Genomic DNA, 19,543 nt, shown 5'->3' with positions numbered 1-19,543 from the left:
GCCCCCGCAACCGGGGAGACCTGGTTTTTTCCGGGGAGCTTGTTCCAAGGGATGTGAAAGCCCTTGTTGCCCGGGAGCAAAACTGCTCAAGGGCCGTGGCAGGGACGCAGTGATGGGCCGGAACAAGCAGCGGGCGCCGGCACCGGCGCCATCACAGCGTCCTCACAACGACCCGCGCCCGAAAAAAGGCTTTCTCGAGGGGAATGCGGCCGGGTCTCTATTATAGTGCACCCGTCGGCGCATGGCACGGATGGCATGCACTACCATCGAGTCTCCGTGGCAGCCCCTGCTCCTCGCGGAGGTGTCCCATGGAGGGGCGCGGCAAGGGCACTGCGGCAATGCACCCCGTCAGCGCCGGACGCTGATGGGATGCACCCCCACAGTGCCTCCGCGGCGACCCTCGCCCAGGAGCCACCTACTTGAGGGAGCGCGGCAGTAGCACAGCGGCAGTGCACCCGTCGGCGCAGGACGCTGATGGCATGCACTCCCACCGTGCCTCTGCGACGCCCCTCGGGGCAGGCTCGATGGGGTGATGCGGCAGGGGCGCGATGGCAGCGCACCCGTCGGCGCTAGGCACTGATGGGATGCACCACCATCGCGCCTCCGCGACACCACCCGCCTTACAGCCCCGGACCCGGCTTCGCTCTGAGCCATTCCATGGTCGGGGCGCGCCTTTTATAGGCGCGGGAGGGGGATCTGCCACCGCACACGTCGGGCTCGCGCCGCACCCGTGGCACCCCTTCCTCGAAACGCGGTACAATCTCCACCGCTGTGTTTACCAGGCAACTGTGGCACACGTGGCGGCGTCCTCCCGAGTCAGAAGCCTCGGAGTGCGGTAAGCCCCTTGTATTGCGGTCATCCCGCACCGCAAGGCACTGGCGCATAGTGCAACCCGTGGGCAGCCCACGGGCATCATAGTGCACAAAACTCCGCTCTTTCCTACAGGTTAGATTCTTACAAGGCCTGAGGTGCTGCAAAATTTTCAAAATTTACAAAAATACACAAAGCAACACTGACAATTTCCTCCTGCCTCCCAGCCCCCGGGCACAAAGAGGTCGATGCCAAACTTGGGTGTGAGCATTTCATTCCTTGCGGGGAGCCTGGCAACTGCACGTCCAGTGATGCGCGTTGCGGGAAGCCCGGCAACCGCATCTCCCGTGCCGGAACGATCCGGCGACGGGTTAACGTTTTCGAGGCTCCAACAGCCCCCTGCTCACAACCAAATATGGAAAGACACCTTTGTGCACTCAAGGCAGGAGACAGAAGAGAGAGGAACATGCAAATAGATAGGGGAAACTCAAAGCTTGGGTGCAAAACACTTATCTTTTATTCACAATAACTAGTGGTTTACACACGGGGGCTGCCCGGCTACACTAGTTCGAGAGGTATGCGTTGGCGGCATCACCTGAGGGTCGGGCTCCGCCGCTTCATGGGCAGAACTTGCGCAAGTGCTCAATATTCCAACTATTGGGCACCGGCAAGCCGTCTTCGGTTTCCAGCCGGACAGCCCCCGGCCTGGTCACCTGCACTACCTGGAAGGGGCCCTCCCATTTCGGAGTCAACTTGTTCCCGGCCTTCGTTCCTTGTATCCGGCGCAGGACAAGGTCTCCGTTCTCGAGCCCCCGGGGACGGACCCGCCTGTCGTGATAACGGCGGAGTCCCTGCTGGTAGCCCGCGGCTCGCACAGCAGCCCGGCATCGAAGCTCTTTGATGAAGTTTAGATCGTCGACCCTTTGCTCGCGTTGGCTGGTGTCGCCGTACGCGCGTACTCGGGGAGATCCGTGCTTGAGCTCTAGGGGCCGCACCGCTTCTGCCCCGTAGACAAGGGCGAAAGGAGTTTCGCCCGTTGCCCGACTAGGTGTGGTCCGGATGGACCACAGCACGGGCTGGAGTTCTTCGACCCAGTGTTTCCCGTGCCCTTTGAGCTTGTCAAAGGTTCTCGTCTTGAGCCCTCGCAGCACCTCTGCGTTGGCTCGCTCTGCCTGCCCGTTACTCCTCGGGTGAGCAACGGACGCGAAGCGCAGCTTGGTGCCCATGCCTTCGCAATAGGCTTGAAACGCCGCGCTCGTGAATTGAGTGCCATTGTCGGTGATGATGCTGTTAGGCACACCAAACCGGCACACAATGCCTCTGAAGAACTTGATGGCCGCCTGGGCGGTCACCTTCCGCACTGGTTCCACCTCCACCCACTTGGAGAACTTGTCAATGGCCACGAACAAATATTCGTAACCGCCAACCGCCCTCGGTAGCTTGCCGACGATGTCGAGCCCCCAGACCGCGAACGGCCATGAGGACGGGATGACATGCAGGGCCTGCGCCGGCTGGTTGCTCTTTTTGGAATGGAACTGGCACGCTTCACACGTCCTCACCAACTGCTGCGCGTCAGCCAAGGCCGTGGGCCAGTAGAAGCCATGCCGAAATGCCTTGCCGGCTAAAGCCCAGGAAGCCACATGGTGCGAACATGTGCCCCCGTGTATGCCCTCCAGCAGTGCGAGCCCTTCATCCTGTGGGACGTAGATAAGCTTGACACCGTTCGCACGCCTGCGGTAGAGGTTCCCATCTATCACAATGTACATCTTGGCTTGCCGTGCTACCCGCTCCTCGGCGACGTCGTCTTCCGGAAGAGCTTCCCCCTTCAAGTAGCGGGCGATTTCTTCCGCCCAGGGGGAAATCTCCCTGCCAACGCATGCTGCCATGTCAGCGGCATGGACCCTCGCTAACGTAGGGGTTCCTTCGGATGCTGGAGGGGCGTCCCCGGCAGCCAGCTGGGGGGCGACCGAAGGAGCCACTTGCTTCTGACAGAACACCCCCGCCGGAGGCTTCCGGCGCTCTGATGCCATCTTGGCCAGCTCGTCAGCGGCGAAGTTATCCTTCCGCTTGACGTCTTCGAAGCGCAAGCCTTTGAACTTTCATTCTAGCTTGCGGACCTCCTCCACGTACGGCGCCATTTGAGGGCAGTCGTAGTCTTTGTTGACCTGGTTGATCACGAGCTGGGAATCGCCGCGAACAACGAGGCGATTAATGCCGAGGGCTACCGCCGCCCGCAACCCGGCGAGTAGGCCCTCGTACTCCACCGTGTTGTTGGTGGAGTTAGCGAAGTCGAGTTGGACAGCGCACGTCAATTGGTCCCCTGTCGGTGACACGATGACGACTCCAGCGCCCGCTCCTTAAAGACTGAACGCTCCGTCGAAGTAGAGGACCCAGTGGTCCTCGTCCAGCTTGCCGGGCAGGCTAGTCTCCGGTTCACTTTCTTCTACGCCCGTGGACGTCCATTCCGCAACAAAGTCTGCCAAGGCCGTGCTCTTAATGCTCTTGGAGTTGGCGAAGTGGAGGTCGAACTCTGACAATTCCATTCTCCATTCTGCCAAGGCCGTGCTCTTAATACTCTGCAGAAAAACACGTGCTCCGAAGGTGTGGCGTGTAGCATGTGAAATCCCTTCATAGATAGCATATGTGTATGTTCCACGTTTAGGAATTAGGATTGGCAATCATGGCGACCGAGGAACAAGTATGTGGATTTTGGAATTTGTGCTGCAAGACAACATCTTCCTTTTGTTTGTCCACAACAGCAGGTGGGTACCGTTTGGCAATTTTATGTGCTTCAGCGTCATGGTTTGTGCATCTTCATTGTGATTTGACCTACTGCCTGGTTTGCCTTTTCTTTCTTGCAGGAATCTCTTTACGTTGCTGTTGCGGAGCTTAAGGACATACCGCGCCTCGGCTCTAAATGTAAGTTTCACCTTCCTGTTGTGGTGCTGATTCTTGCTTCCTGAGCTTCGATATGCGTGTGTTTCCGTGTGCTTCTCACTAAGGATGGCAGTAAGATTAATGCCCATGCCCGCCCCGCTAGTCCATTGGTACCAGGGATATACTCCCTCCATTTCACAAAGGTTGGCATATTTTGTTTCGTTAAGACAAGGCTTTGATCAATAAAAACTCTATTGATATGTATATTTTCATACATGAAATTTATATCAACGGATTCGTCTTTAACAGTTCTTGCTAATGATCATGGTTTCGTATCATATAACTTACACATTAATAGAGTAATTCTTAGTCAAATGCTTGTCTTAACGAAACGAAATACGCCAACCTTTGTGAAATGGAGGGAGTAATTATTTGAGAGAAGGATTTGCCATGCCTCCTTACTATGCAAATAGATAATAATAAAAATTGCAGATTAGCTATACTGTACTTCAAGTTTTCTTCTGTTGGAAATCATTGGCTCTCCTATTTCTTCTTCTGAACTGTTCGCAGAGATGCGACTCAGTTTTCCTTTTTGTTCTTTTTTTACATAGGAGCTCCTTCAGCTACTACATTGAACTTTACAAAGCTATGAATATGCTTGCTTGATGCGGTTTGTTGTGCAGCATTTGATTTAGAGGAACCATGTTCTTCATTTATTTGGTGATGTTGGTAATAGATGAACAACAAAGATTTGTGCAAACGATGGTCGTTACTCATTAGTACTTCAGCTGTACAAGCCGACAGATTAAGTCTATGTGGTTATGCTCTATGCTTTTAGGAGATAAACGTTCCAAATGAAACATTGGTTCAACAAACGAAAATTGCTATAGTGTGTAATTAAGCTATGCTGCTACGAGATAACTGTTTTACTTGGGTTTCATTAAGACTTATGAATTATGATTGCCCTCTGAGAAGAAAAGCTCCAGGAAGAAATATGATAGACTGCCATACTTATAATTTCTTCCATGAATTATTCTCCTCCTATTTTTTGGCCGTCCTCCAGTGCACTAGTTAAACATCTTTGATGATTAAATCCTGGCATTTATAATTCCTTTAGTATCCTTTTTTTCGTTCATAGGAAAAAATGTTTGGTTCTTTGTTTAGTTTGGAGCTATAAAACTACAGTCGTATTTTAAGTGTACTCCAAAAGCTTTAGGTGGTCCAATTGAGTGGGATGTGAAATCTTAATTTTGTTCCGAGTTTATTACCATCAGTTTGTTTAAAAAACTGTATTTTTTATCTTAAATGTCTGGAAAAAGATAAACAAACAATTCATTTTACTGCATCTGAGGATAGTCACGGTACCTCACCAAGGGCACAGCACAGCAATGCAAATGAGACTTCAGAGTCAATATTTCAGGGAAGATGTAAAAGTGTAAAACCAGTTGTCAGTATGATGCAATGAACACTGGCAGCATCCAAAATCCTAAATGTATCAATATTATTTGATTTGAGTAGGAAAAAAGACAGAAGTGTTGGATTGAAGTAGTTGGATGAACATTCCATGTGGCTTGTTTGAAGTAGTTTGATGAACTTCTGCGTTTTCTCAAGAAAAAAAAACTAAATGTATTGCAAGTCGCATGACTATTGAAGTTGTTTGAATTGAAAAATGACACTTTAAGACATTAGGTAACAGAGTTATTTGAATTGTGCTTGTTATTATTTACCAGATAAGATTTCTACATCTGCTGGGCAACTGATAGTATTCTGCATTCTTCTAATAATTTTCTCTCTCTGATGTTACTAACTCATATGCATTTGTGCATTACCATCTGACATAATGTAATATTTTTTTGTTGCAGATCTTTGGCTTTGTATATGGTGGCCCATTTGGGCATTTCCTTCACAGTGCTTGGGCTTTATCTGTAAATACAAGGAACCAAAACTGTAGCTGAGATGATATAACTTTTATCATCTGACAATCAACGCCATATCGGTTACTTCTTTCCCTGCGGGCGCTTTATATATAATTTAATTTAATAGTTCTTACGGGAAACATATGTACAATACCACAGTAGATCTTGATCTTATAAAGAATTGACTAGCACATAAATAATGGACCAGCAATGTACTATGGTTATGTATGTTGTTCTATTTCTAGCAAAATTCCTTAAATTATGATTGAAGTCAAACTAGCACTGGCCGAAAGTGTGTGTGATAGCATGTCCGAATACATGAAGATCTCCATGAAAATACCGTTATCTTATTCTACTATTGTTCAGGGTAAGCATGTAATTTGTCAAAATAGTTTATTTCATGATGCTTTACTGATTGGCATTAAGCGCCAGTGATAATTTTGAAATTGCGTTACCGATGTTTAAACAAAAGAAATGTTCTTCTAGTTTTTTTTTCTTTTTCTCAGCCATACTTTTGGTTCAAAATGTTCTTCCAGTAACCAGTTGTTTTATTTTTATCAGCCGGACTTTTGGGTTAAATTGTGCTTCGAGGTCATGAATCCGCAGCAATGGATTGTGCCAGTGGGTGCAAGGCATCATCTGGTGAGAAGAATGCACACCATGCTCTAGCATGATAATAAGGTGAATACTGAATGCAGTGTAGTGTACTTAGCCCTTAATACACACAAGTTGGTTGTCTCTAGAAGTTTGTTGCTCAAATCTAGGCAATCAACATGAAGTTGCTCCCTTTCTGCGCTGCAGGTAAGGGTAATACATTACTTCGCCTGCTGCCAGTTCTACTGTGATTTGCTCTTCTCAGTCTTCTGTGAGTTTTATCCTTTCTCTTCATGCATGCGTGATATATGTGAAACCTTGCTTTATTGTGTTAAAAGGCAGTGATATGTTTGCGTAGAGTTGAACTCAACTTCTTTGCCCGATGCCATCTTAATTACTACTATGTAATGCTGATGTTGAAAGACCAATCATATACTGTCGGTTCGTTTGGCTTATTTTTGGGACAAGGTAATTCCTGACTATGCCATCTTGTAATGATCAGTTCTTCTAGCAAAACCAAAACAGTAGGGCAACGCAATATGGCTTGTGACACGTGAAATTTCATTATTAGAAAGTAAAAGTAAGAAGCATTACGAAAGGGGTCTAGGACTGGTTTCTTCAATCTTTATTTATCACATCGGTACACTTCAGTCCAGTTCAAGCAGTCTTCCAACAGTGCACCATCAGGCAAGCATAAGTCTATTACTCCAGAAGCTGGTGATATTTTCCTTCAAAAAAGACTCGCCTTGTATCTTTGTTGAACTAGTACATGCAGGCTACAAAGATACTGTCATGTGAACAGTCCCGCTGCGTCTGCAAGGACTGGCGCGCCATCATCGACGCGAGGCGCCTCCTGCGCGCCGACCTGCTGCCGCTCTCCTTGGCAAGCATCATCATCTCTTTCGACATGCTCGATCTCTCAGACTTCTTCGATCGCCCCTCCTCCACGGGCCGGCCCGCGATCAGCGCCAGGATCCACGACTGCTTGCCGTCCACCGCCGAGAAATCTCCTGTCCGGGATCACTGCAACGGGCTCCTCTTACTCCACAACGGCTGGGTCGTTAACCCCGCGACACGGTGGGCGGTGCTCTTGCCCCCCTGCCCGGCCCGGTGCACTACGACGGAGGCAGATTTCTACCACAGGTACCTTGTTTATGATCCCACGGTATCAACCCACTTTGAGGTGTTCAGGGTTCCTGGTTTTTATTATTACCATAGACATGTAGACCATGTATTAGAGGAATCAGAATGGCCTCCATCTTTGTACACCATGCATGTCTACTCGTCGAGGTCAGGTCACTGGGAGGAGCGGTCTTTTGTTCGAGAAGGAGACGCAGCAGGGACCGTCTCTGATTCGCGCTTGCATGGGAGGAAATGCTACGCCGTATGCTGGCAAGGGGCACTTTATGTGGACTGCCTGAATCATTTTCTTAGGTATACACTTCTTATTAATTTTTTACTCTATTCTATATTGTTGAAATGCCTCCCCGCTTCTTTTAACTGATGTATTTTGCGTGCATGATTTGGTATCGCGCGCAGGATATCCTTGTCAAACAGTAAATACCAAGTAATTAAACCACCGGTTGGACTTGGATCAGGATGGGCAGTCGATCAAGAAAAATATCTAGGAAAATCAGAGAAGGGAGTGTACTATGCATCACTAGGCGATAATAGTTTCCTCAGTATTTGGATCCTTACCGAATCGTCCAATCAGATGGAGTGGGTATTGAAGCTCAATAACCTTGACACACGGAGTCTTAACTGTTACAGTCAAGATCATGGACCCTGGGTATCGCAGGATATTAACTATGAATCTTATTTTCCAAATGATGAGAAGAAAGCACAAGTCGAAGAGAATTTCGAATGGAGCTCTGACGATGATGATGCTCTTAACAATGAAAATAGGGTGAAAAAATACGACCCGGCAGGAATTGGAATACTCGGGTTTCATCCTCGTAAGGAAATTATCTTCTTGAGTAAATCCGTGCAGACGGGATATGCCTATCATTTGAAGAGCTCAAGGATTCAAACCTTGGGCAACATATACCCAACGCGTTATCAAGATATTTTATTGCCACATGAACACAACATACGAGAGTCTTTTCCATACACGCCCTGTTGGATGAGAGGGTTCCCTGAAAAAAAATTAGCTTAGACGGCCGCCTAGAAAATTTAGCATGCCTGAACCCTGTTTTTATAATTTATATATACGTGAAAATGAATAGCTGCTAGACGAATATATTTTCCATTCTTTGTATCTCATTTTCTTGTAATGAAGTTTGGATGATTCCCTGGTTTGGTCCCAAGAGAATTTAATATATTTGTCCAATTATCTGATTGAGCATTATTTCATTTTATTTTGAGATATACGGAGACAAGCTGGTGTCACGGTGTATAGATATCAAGTATTTTCAACTTAGATAGCTACTATTAAGACGAAGTACAGAATGATCCTTGGCGGAAGTTTAGAAATCATCTAGTGAGCAATCTCCGCCAGTAATAGCACAATTTCTTGCTGGGGGTTAATCTGAGATACTACATTTTTGTTGCCATATATATTACAAGAAAACTAAACAATATCACCACCATGGCCCAATCACAGCCATCCTCCTCTATGAAACCAACGAAATTTCAGCAGCGTGCTTGGGAAGGCATTTACGGTTTCATCTCATACGTACTATGCTTAGAGCAACTCGATCTAGCAGTTACCAAAAAATCTGACCCGAAAAAACGCGTATCTTGTCTTCCGAATCAGTGTTTTTCGGATCCGTTTTTAAGCGGCCGGAACAGAATCCGAAAATTGACCCAAAAACGAGGTATGCAGTATCTGTTCTGCCCGAGTCCGCGCAAAACCGAAAAATAGGTACCGAAACGTAAATCGACAGTTCGACAGATAAAAATCGACAGTTCGACAGAAACATGAAACGGCAGTTCGACACATACAGTCCTCCAAATTGCGCAAGAAAATACTCCCTCCATTTCACAAAGAATATATGGCGCACGTGCATTTTGAGTTCAAACTTTGACCAACAATTAGACCATTGATATGTACATTATATGTTAATATATTTTCTATCGTTGGAAAGGTTTTTTAAATATGAATCTAATGATGTAACTTTTGTAGCACATAATCCTCATATCATTAGTCTAAATGTTGGTCAAAGTAAAATCTTGAAATGTGTGCGTGCCATTCTTTGTGAAAAGGAGGGAGTAGAAAGGATAAATCAATCAAACATGAAATTCGTCTCCTTGGCCATCACTATTCGCCACAGCATCTCCATTTCCGCCGTCGTCGTCATGCCCGGCTGCCATTGGGGCTGCATCTGCCGCTGCCGCCTTTTCCTTCTCGGCCGTAGGTTGGCGACGCCGCATGAAAATGTCCTTTCTTTGGAGCTCCCACCACTCCCTTTGCAAGTGGATCATGGCCACTCGGATCCATGAGCATTATCTTGTTCTTCTCCGCAAGCACTAGGGTCGCTGCCTTTTCCTCCTCAATTTTGGCCTTGCGGCGTGTCGACATTGATCTTTTGGAGCTCCACCTCACAAACAGTTTCCATTTTTGCAATTTTGGTTCGTGCTTCTTCTCGGCATTGATCTTTTTGAGCTCCAATTTGGCGGCCGAAGCGATCTCTTTGGACTTGATCAATTCATCGAACTTGTCCTTCAAACTGGAGGACTCGGCTTGCTTCTTAATCTCTCTTTCTCCTTCTTCCTTCCATCCAGCCTCTTGCTGTTATGACCACTCTTTGGTGCTCATCATCATCATCATCATCCAATTGGACGAAAGCCCTTTCTTCGATGCTTCTTCTTGGTCCCTCAGACGCCATTTCTCACTATACTACAACACCTTCCAACAATGTTGAAGTGTAAATGACCTTCCCTTGGAACCCGGCATGCTTTTGTACCTTTCCATTGCAATTTTTTCCTACAAAGCAAAGATTATAGCAACAATGAACAATTGAATCCACAATTGAATCTACAATACTTCCAATTCGGGCAAAATTGAACTCACATAATCATCAATTGTGCATCCACTCGGCGGCGCATTCCTCAGTTGCTCCAGACATCCACTCCAACGGCTACAACAAGATTTGATAGTCTCGAATCAACCTTGCAGTGACCTTAAAGTGCGCGAGAAAAAGTGAAGCGACCGCCCCCGTACACGGGTTCGATCTCTGTGCTTTTAGTGCTAGTCCCTGGATCGACTCACTAGCACACACAGTTGCAAGATGTAATATTATAAAACAAAGGTCTCAATATTACAACGCATCATCCAGAATTTAAAAGTACTTACAAACTCGCATAACCCCATGGGTTAGCTAGAAATAAAACAACTGTTTAGCAACGGAAAACGGAAGATACAAGGGCTACATCAACACCACAGTGAGAGTGTGTTGGAATATAGGCCCGTAACCCATACAAGCAGAACGTACTCTTACTCGTCGTCGAAGCTTCCTGCATCATTAAACGATGCAGCCACCAGGGTCAATACATTGAATGTATTGGCAAGATTCACTTGGAGTTATATCAGAACTTACCAAGTATATGCATAATGTGACAAAGTGGGGTTCAAGGCTATTTGCATAAAAGCTTAGTCGTTTAGTCCTATCTTTTAATCAAATAGAATTTGACCACTATTGGGCATGGGGTAGACACACCCATGCTCCTATTAAACTAAGGACAATGAGTAGACGCATAATTGCTCCTAAACCCAAGTTCAAACCATTCACTTTATTAGGAAATTAGAATGAGTGAGACTTTCTTTACAGCTCCACATCTAGTTGCTCAAATTGTCCATTGCCAGGGATACGGCTAAGTACTTAGTTTTGACGCTCTCGAGAGTTTGTACACATTTCCCAACAGAAACCGACGGGTTAATCCCTTGCTGTCCTCAGGATAGAGTAGCAACGACGTCGATTACGACATTTTCAGAGGTAATTCCCTAAACCACGAGAGAATCACGCTCCCCCTACACATTCTACCTCAGTACAATTTCTCGGGTCTAGGTTCATACAACTTACTCTTGTCTCGCCAGAGCCCATATAGCATTGTGGTTGTACTGAAAGCTGCTAAATAGGAAACTAGTCCAGTCTCGGTTACCCCAGGTAGCATTTCATAGTTGCAACGTAGGCGCTCCCCGAATCCACGGGAGAGACGTCCATGGACGATCCCTTTCCGAATCCACGGGAAGTCGACTCAGAGAGACCCATAGAAATGGATCTGACGCCGCTAATCCTCAAAATCCTCAAAGCAGCTCACCCAGGATGGTTCATTGAATTAACAGTTTTTGCCTTACATCTAATAAAACATTTCATATCTCCATAGGCATAACAATATCATAATGTAGTAATTTTTCCCCACGATACTACCATAGCCTAGCATTCAACTACAATCGATGGCAATTTGGTAGCAAGGTAATGGCAAGGGTAAAAACTATACTACCTGAGATTTATAGCTAGCATAGAGGTATGAGTAATATTCCTAATGCATCTAACAAAACAACTAGTGCATAGTAAAAATATTTGGGAAATGATCAAAGTGAACTTGCCTTGTCCAAGGTTGTGGTAGTTCTTGCACTCTTCGCAACAACAAGGTTCACAATCCACACAATGTAAAATAAAAAAAAGCATACACACAATAAACACGACATTCAATACAAAAACATGCTATGATGCATATGCCATGATGATGCACACTTAGGATTACTTCTTAATGTAACATGTTTAGTTTCTATTTTGGAAAGCTTCACAAAAGATTTGGACAGATTAATACAATAATAAAGAGGTAATTACTTTGTAAAAAACAAGGATGGGCTTTAATTCAAAGCTTATTTGATTTTTGTAAAGCATAGAGCAAAATTAAATTTGTGTGGCAATATCATTTACAAAATAATTTCTCTTCTGGTCCTAATGGACAAGAGCATACCCAAATAATTTTCCAGCAAGCTAACATGCTCAAAACTAGTTTGAAATAATTCATTTGAATTATAAACCATAATTAAGCATTATGTAATTTGCTTCTAGTAAAGTTGTTCAAAACTGAAATTAAACTATGCCAAAAGATTCTAAAGGTTTGAGGATTCCAGAAAGGTATAAAACTTCAAATTTGGCCAAACGGTTTGAAAGATATGAAGGTTTGAAGTTCCAGGGGCTTTTCTGCAAAGTTATAGTTTAATTCGGCCGGGAATTAAGTTTTAATAAAATGAGGGACACGTGGCAGCATACGGTTGGCCGGTACCGGTTCGGTTCAAGATTAAAAGAGGGCCCTCGGATTTAAAGAGAGATGGACGGACGAGATGAACCCGTGCCCTTTCACTTAAGTGATTTAACTTGGGCCCTTAGATGAAGATCCAACTGACGGGATTCACCTACCTCAACTCCGGCCGGTTAGGGTTCCGGCGTGGATTCCGGCGAGTCGGGGGGGGGGCGGGGGTCGGCGGCGGCGTTCCGGCGAAGCGGGGAGCTCAGAAGATGGCGGGGTCGGAGCGGCTTCGCGAGGCGGTCACAGTAGCGGCGACGGCTTCCTCCGGGGACGCTCGAGATGGCGCCTAGGATGAGGGAAAACGGCCGACGGCGGCGGGGCTTCAGGCGGCGATGCTCTGGCGACTGCGGTGCGAGAGAGACGATTTCGTGCGCATCACGGGGTGTGCAAGCAAACAAGAAAGAAAAGGGTAGCAACCAATTGGGGCTTTTCGCTCATCGGTTAACCGGCATCGACGAAGAACGGCGGCTGCATCCGCGGGATTCCGGCGACAAAGCCTGGCGGCGAGATTTTGGTCGGGCGAGAGGGGGAAACTGCTGCAGCGGGCGAGGGCTGTAAAGTGACGCGGAGGGTGGGGAGGATGGGGTCGTGGGCGAGTCGGACGCGGAGGGGGCGTCGTGCGCGTCGCGGCCGGGGAAAACAGAGGCGGTTGGAGGAAGAAGAAGATGACAGGTGGGGCCAAATCGGGTGCGCGGCGGGGCCGGGATTAGTTCGGCCGGCGCGGGCGGTTAACAGGCCGGTTCGGCCCATTTCGCCGGGCCAGCCTCGGTTTTTCTTTTTTTTCTTCTTCTTTCCTTTTTCTTTTCCTATTTTCTGTTTTTGAACCCCAAATTTGATTCAAGGCTCCAAATCACTCCAAATAAATTGCAACAAAATTTGTAAAATCATATCTTCATATGATCTAACTTTTGGGACAATAATTTCCTCAAAATAAAATATTTAAAAATACTTTTGCCTATAAAATAGCCTTTAGGGCCTTTTAGACTATCAAAACAAATTGTTTTTCAAAACAATTTCAAAAGCCAAATTATGGGATAGCTTAATATATGAATTAAATCCCTTTTTATGCCAAAACCCTCATGGATTAAAATGCAATTATTGAAAAGCAAGAACAAAGCCCAAATTCAAATAAAAGCATTTTTGTATAGGGGTTTTCTGGGTTAATTTTAGGGTTTTCAAATGTGATCAAAAGCAAGGGTGACATGATGCTTATGAAATGCAATGCATATGAAGAGTTTTGAAAATTTGAGATGTTACAAAAAGTTTGGCGGTATCAGCCAGTAAAATTTGTCCTCAGTTTGCTGCCAATATTTTTTCTGGTTTGATCATTGCCGATCACCGCATCGAGTAAGACGCTCTCACATGCCCGAAACAACTAATGTCTTCTAGGTCACTGTAATTGGGTTGCCCTTCTTGGTTGTTTTGGTTGGGTTCCATCGAACACGCTCTCTTCAATTTCTTCCAAATCGTTTTCTTCTGCACCCTCCGCCCCCTCCGCCACCATGCCGGCATCAAAATCCTCAAGCGGTGCCGAATCAATGTTGAACACATTCTCGGCCAACAATTCTGCATACGATGAAAGGAAGCGAATCATAGTTGAAGTTACAAGAACATAAGAAAGCAATCTCATCGAATCATCCTAAATTTCGCCGGAACCAAGTCGGAGAGCTGAGAAATTTACCTCTCAGACGTATTGTCAAACATTTGAAGGCGACCGACCAGCGGCCGTCGGAGCAGATGGACGAGGGGGTGTGCCTCTGGCTGCCACCATCTTCCGCTGCCGCGTGGCCATCATCTTCACCCGCCCTCCATTCGCGTCGCGCTTGGCGGAAGGAGCAGCCGCTTGACGCGTGACGGTAGGGGCCCTTGCGGCCGAGGCTTGTCCCCGCACCGCCTGGTTTCCCTGCCGCTTCTGTTTGGAAGCCGCCAAAACAGGGTTGCTGACGGATGAGGGGAAGGCGCCGCCGGAACCCGTGGGATGAAGATGAGCCGCGGGAGGGTTGTCGCCATCGGGAACCGCCGTCAAACCGTAGTAGGGCGCTTTGGGGTACTCCATTCCGGACTTTGTGGGGTGGTGCTAGGCCGGACGGAGCTCGGGTGAGTAGATCGGCGGCGGCGATGGCGAGTGGTTGGAGCTCGGACGCGCAGCGAAATTCCCTCCTACGAACGTGTGCAGCTGTGTTTCGGTTCCGCGCGAATCCGATCTCCACCCCGCGTATATTGAGATTTCTTACCCGGGAGATCGGATCCCCGAAAACTTTTTTCGGTTCAGGATCCGTTTTCGGTATCTAGTTGGGTCCTTTTTTTTGCCACCGAAACCGTAAAGCGACGGTTATTATTACGGATTTGGGGTGTATTTCTGCTAGAGTTGCTCTTATATCGATAGACAAAGACGGTTTGGTGGGATCTGCGGAGAAAGGGGTGCGATGGGTTGAGACGGACGACAGTTTTGCGTACGATTCACGTCCGACGTTTCATATCGGCCATCGATATCGTTTTATCACGTGGGCCAATAACGCAGCAGATGATATCGTTTCGCCGTCGTACGCAGATCGGATGAAAAACTGTCGTACGTGAGTCAATTCCGTTGCGGAGGGATATCGTACTCAGCATACGATGAATTAGCATCCGAGGAGTGTACGATACCATGGCCAGCCACACGATGATTTTCTGGATGGCTGATGTGTTGTGTCGTACACGAATCAGATAGGAAATTGTCGTACGTATAGCCCAACTTGGATGAATCGGATGGCTGATGTGATGTGTTGGCCCAACTTCGATTAATCACCAACATTGAGGGAAACCTCGTAGGGCTCCTATGGGGACTCGTATCATATACGGAGTACTCCGTAGTAGAAAACTTGCTAATCACGCATCTTGGGGACATATATATAGTCGGTACGTTTGACGAGAGGAGGAACAAGCTAGCATCATAGCAGCGGCAGCAAGCTACATCTTTGGCTCCTCTCCCGTTCGATTCGATCTGCTGAGCCTGAGCTCAAACCCACCAATCGTAATGGCGAGATGGGCAGTCGTCGCGCTGGTCGTGGTCGCCATGGCGCTGGGCACGGCGCAGGCCAATCTCTTCACCTTTACCGAGGAGGACATTGCGTCGGAGGATTCCATGTGGGCCTTGTACGAGCGCTGGGTCGCGCACCATGAGGAGGTGCGCGACCACGATGAGATGACCAGGCGCTTCCCGGTCTTCAAGAAGAACGCGCGCTGGATCCACGACTATAAGCCGCAATTGCCCCCCTTCAAGAAGAACACGCTCCGGATCCCCGGCAACGGCAAGATGGTCCTCAACATCTTCGGCGATATGAGCCACGAGGAGTTGGCAAACATGACCAACTGCTGTATCGAGAAAGACTTGGAATTTCTCCTCCCTCGTCCCCTTCCTCTCTGATTTCTGTGATCAATAGAGAATTTGTTTTTGCTCTTTCTTTCTTTTTTACAATACTGCAACTTTAATGGATATTATTATTAGTAATGGAATTTGTGCTACAAGACAACATATTCCTTTTGTGTGTCCAGAAAAGCAGATGGGTACCGTTTGGCAATTTTCGGTGCTTCAGCGTCGTGGTTTGTGCATCTTCATTGTGATTTGGCCTCCTGCCTGGTTTGCCTTTTCTTTCTTGCAGGAATCTCTTTACGTTGCTGTTGCGGAGCTTAAGGATATACCGCGCATTGGCTCTAAATGTAAGTTTCACCTTCCTGTTGTGGTGCTGATTCTTGCTTCCTGAGCTTCGATATGCGTGTGTTTCGGTGTGCTTCTCACTAAGGATGGCAGCCCGCCCGGCTAGTCCATTGGTACCAGGGATATAATTATTTGAGAGAAGGATTTGTCATGCCTCCTTATTATGCAAATTGAGATAATAATAAAAATTGCAGATTAGATATACTGTACTTCAATGTTTCTTCTGTTGGAAATCATTGGCTCTCCTATTTCTTCTTCTGAACTGTTCGCAGAGATGCGACTCCGTTTTCCTTTTCTTTTCTTTTTTACATTAGAGCTTCTTCAGCTACTACATTGAACTTTACAAAGCTACGAATATGCTTGCTTGATGCGGTTTGTTGTGCAGCATTGATTTCGAGGAACCATGTTCTTCATTTATTTGGTGATGTTGGTAATAGATGAACTACAAATATTTGTGCAAACGATGTTGGTAATAGATGAACTCCAAGTTGAAGAGAATTTCAAACGGAGCTCCGACAATGAAGATGCTCTTAAAAATGAAAATATAGTGAAAAAATATTACCTAGGAGATATTGAAATAATCGGGTTTCATCCTCATAAGGAAATTATCTTCTTGAGTGATTCTGTGGAGACAGGATACGCCTATCATTTGAAGAGCTCAAAGATTCAAGTCTTGGGCAACTTACACCCAACGCGTTATAGAAGTATTGTATTACCAAATGAACACAACGAGTCTTTTCCATACACGCCCTGTTGGATGAGAGGGTTCCCTGAAAAAAATTAGCTTTAGATGGCCACCTACAAAATTTAGCATATTATCCATTTGTCTGAACCAATGTTTCATTACAGCTGCTTGACAAATATATTTTCTATTCTTTGTATCTTGTTTTCTTGTAAATATTTCTCCCTAGTTTGGTCCCAAGAGAATATTAATATGTCCTTTGTTTCAGTTTGTCCAATTATCTGATTGATCCTTATTTCATTTTATTTTGAGATATATGGAGACAAGTTGGTGTCATTGTGTATATAAATATCAAGTATTTTCAACTTGATAGCTAATTTTGTTTGCTTGATGATATCTGAGAAAACTAGTGCCTGATCCGAAGGAGTTCAAGAAGAGAAAAATATCAGGTACTTGGACTGTAATGAGCTCCGGTAATTTTGACAGCTTAACGAATAATCTTTAAATTGTCTATTATCTGTACATACAACTCCGATCCATTTGCAGACTGCGATGATTGACCGGAATAATTGGGCTGCCTCAAATTGTGTGCCAATTCTGAGCTAATATGTCAGTGGGGATCATGTTTTCACAAAAGAAATTTGAAAGCACTGAGCTGTGTAGGTGTGAACAGATTGTAGAATGAGACCATACATAATGCTTCATGTTTGTAAGTTGTAGCTAAGGAGGTCCCAAATAGAATGTTCAGCTTGCAGAATCAAACTAATATATGGTGGTTGCTCCGATCCGGTCTCCCACTTTGACTGATTGATCTGCTTTCTGAACTGTTTTTCATGCATGTGTTTTTCTCTGCTTCTGACGGAACCGGTTACTGATTTGCTTAGTGCAGATTTATACTCCTCTGTTCCTAAATTCTTGTCGTTGTTTTAATACAAATTTGAACTAAAACAACGATAAGAATTTAGGAACGGAGGAAGTATTTAGCAATTCGTAGCAACGATAAAAAAAACTGTGTAAGCTGGAATGGTTGAGATTATACATACCAAATACATTGTTGATGTTTGCCCATTAGATTTTATCTCATTGTAAAAAACACCGTAGGCTTTTTTTTAGGTTATTGCTTAACTGATTATGTCTTCTCCCTTTATATTCTTATATAGCAGATCTAGACCACACAGTAGGACTGGAGGAGTTCTCAGTAGGACTGGAGGAGGTCTTTATGTCGTGGATGATGGCATGTCGTCTGTGAGAATTTTCTTTAAATTATACAAAGCAGATTCTTAAAAAATGTGATCTTTCACATGATTTCTTATCTTACTAAGATGAATTAAGTTTCTTGATTTCTATCCCCGAGAGATGAAGCTTCTGACATTTTTGCTTGGTGATGAAGAGGTACTTCGGACACAACATGGTAGCAACCGAAACAAATCTGTCAACTGGGATCTCTTGAATATTTCAGTCCAAGCAAGAGCCGACGCTAGCCTTTTTGGATTGTAGGTTAGAGACTTGTTGGATAGCATATTTTAGCCGAAACATAATGTGTCATTCTAGCTGTTATTCATCAATTTCAGTTGTATATATGACATTACTTATGAAAAAGATGATTGTGTGTACTGCATACTTGCACCACTTACTACTACACATTTCCAATAACAGGGTTCACCGCTTGCCCCATAGGCTGAGAACGGTCAGATGTCTTCCCTTTACACTATAATTGCTATGCACTGCCGAATATGTGAACTTGTTGGATGGCGATGGATCACACGAGCAAACTCACGAGTTTGACTTGACCCCTTCATTTCTTCAGAAAAGAAATCAATTTTGTGAAGAAAGGAATACAATTATGTTGGAAAGGGAACATAAAACAAGAGTAAAAAAATATTAAAATGGCACGACATTTTGCAAGAGGAGCAAAAGAAAAGGTAATAGAAGGAAAAAAAAACTGTGAGAAGCAACAGAAAATTATGCACCAAGAAACACAAAAATCTACAAAGAAAAAACTTGGCACAATATTCTGATAAGTGAAACAGGAAAGCACAGAAGAGGACCACAAATTTGTTAAAAGAAAAGTACAATTATGAACGGATATAAAAACAAGATCAAGAAAATTTTGTGAAGAGAGAAACACAATTATATGGAAACTGAATTCTTCTGGGTCATATTCGGTGAAGTCGCTGTATAACACGCTTATTAATAATGATTGCCAATTTCGACATAAAGTTATTTGAAAGCTTAAAGTTCCTCTTAAAATAATTTATTTTGCTTGGTACTTATATCCTGGGGTGGTGCTTACTAAGGATAATTTGGCCAAAAGAAATTGGGGTGGTAGCAAGAAATGTGTTTTTTGTGATCAAGATGAGACCATTCAACATTTATTTTTTCTGTGTCCGATGGCACGTTTGGTGTGGCGAACCGTCTTTGTGACATTTAATTTACCACCGCCATCTTGTGTTACTAATATGTTTGGGCGGTGGCTTAGGGGTGTTGAGAATTTTTTTGCCTCGCTCATCTTTGTAGGGACTTGTGCAAGATGTTGGTCTATATGGAATTGCAGAAATGATTTGGTTTTTCATAACAAGAGAGTGGCTAATTTCTTGCAGGTCGTTCTTCGGGCGTCCCATTGGCTCTGTACGTGGTCCCTACTTCTTCGGACGGAGGCTCAGGAATGTATGAAATCTGGGTGCAACCATTTGGAGACGGTTGCAC

The 19,543-nt window shown here is 45.3% G+C and overlaps 1 protein-coding gene and 1 long non-coding RNA gene across 4 annotated transcripts; both read left to right on the top strand.

Annotated features, from left to right (window-relative positions):
- Positions 1 to 3,394: 3,394 nt before the first annotated feature.
- On the top strand, positions 3,395 to 6,994 carry LOC104582804. Of its 3 annotated transcripts, none has more exons than XR_730826.2 (5): positions 3,395 to 3,572; positions 3,672 to 3,729; positions 5,550 to 6,284; positions 6,405 to 6,468; positions 6,556 to 6,994. It is a non-coding gene; the product is annotated as an uncharacterized LOC104582804 (long non-coding RNA). The 3 variants fall into 3 exon arrangements; XR_730825.2 differs by having other exon boundaries at positions 6,405 to 6,665; positions 6,769 to 6,994; XR_730824.2 differs by having other exon boundaries at positions 6,405 to 6,994.
- Positions 6,995 to 6,997: 3 nt separating this feature from the next.
- On the top strand, positions 6,998 to 8,531 carry LOC100821149. Its single transcript, XM_010233701.3, has 3 exons — positions 6,998 to 7,340; positions 7,416 to 7,631; positions 7,737 to 8,531. The coding sequence occupies exons 1-3, from the start codon at positions 7,105 to 7,107 to the stop codon at positions 8,350 to 8,352; spliced, it is 1,068 nt and encodes a 355-aa protein (XP_010232003.1). The 5' UTR covers positions 6,998 to 7,104; the 3' UTR covers positions 8,353 to 8,531.
- Positions 8,532 to 19,543: the final 11,012 nt, after the last annotated feature.

This window comes from Brachypodium distachyon, chromosome 1, assembly GCF_000005505.3.
Source record: "Brachypodium distachyon strain Bd21 chromosome 1, Brachypodium_distachyon_v3.0, whole genome shotgun sequence".
NCBI lineage: Eukaryota > Viridiplantae > Streptophyta > Magnoliopsida > Poales > Poaceae > Brachypodium > Brachypodium distachyon.
Note: the sequence above shows the minus strand (reverse complement) of the source record. Positions and strands in the feature narration are given on the sequence as shown.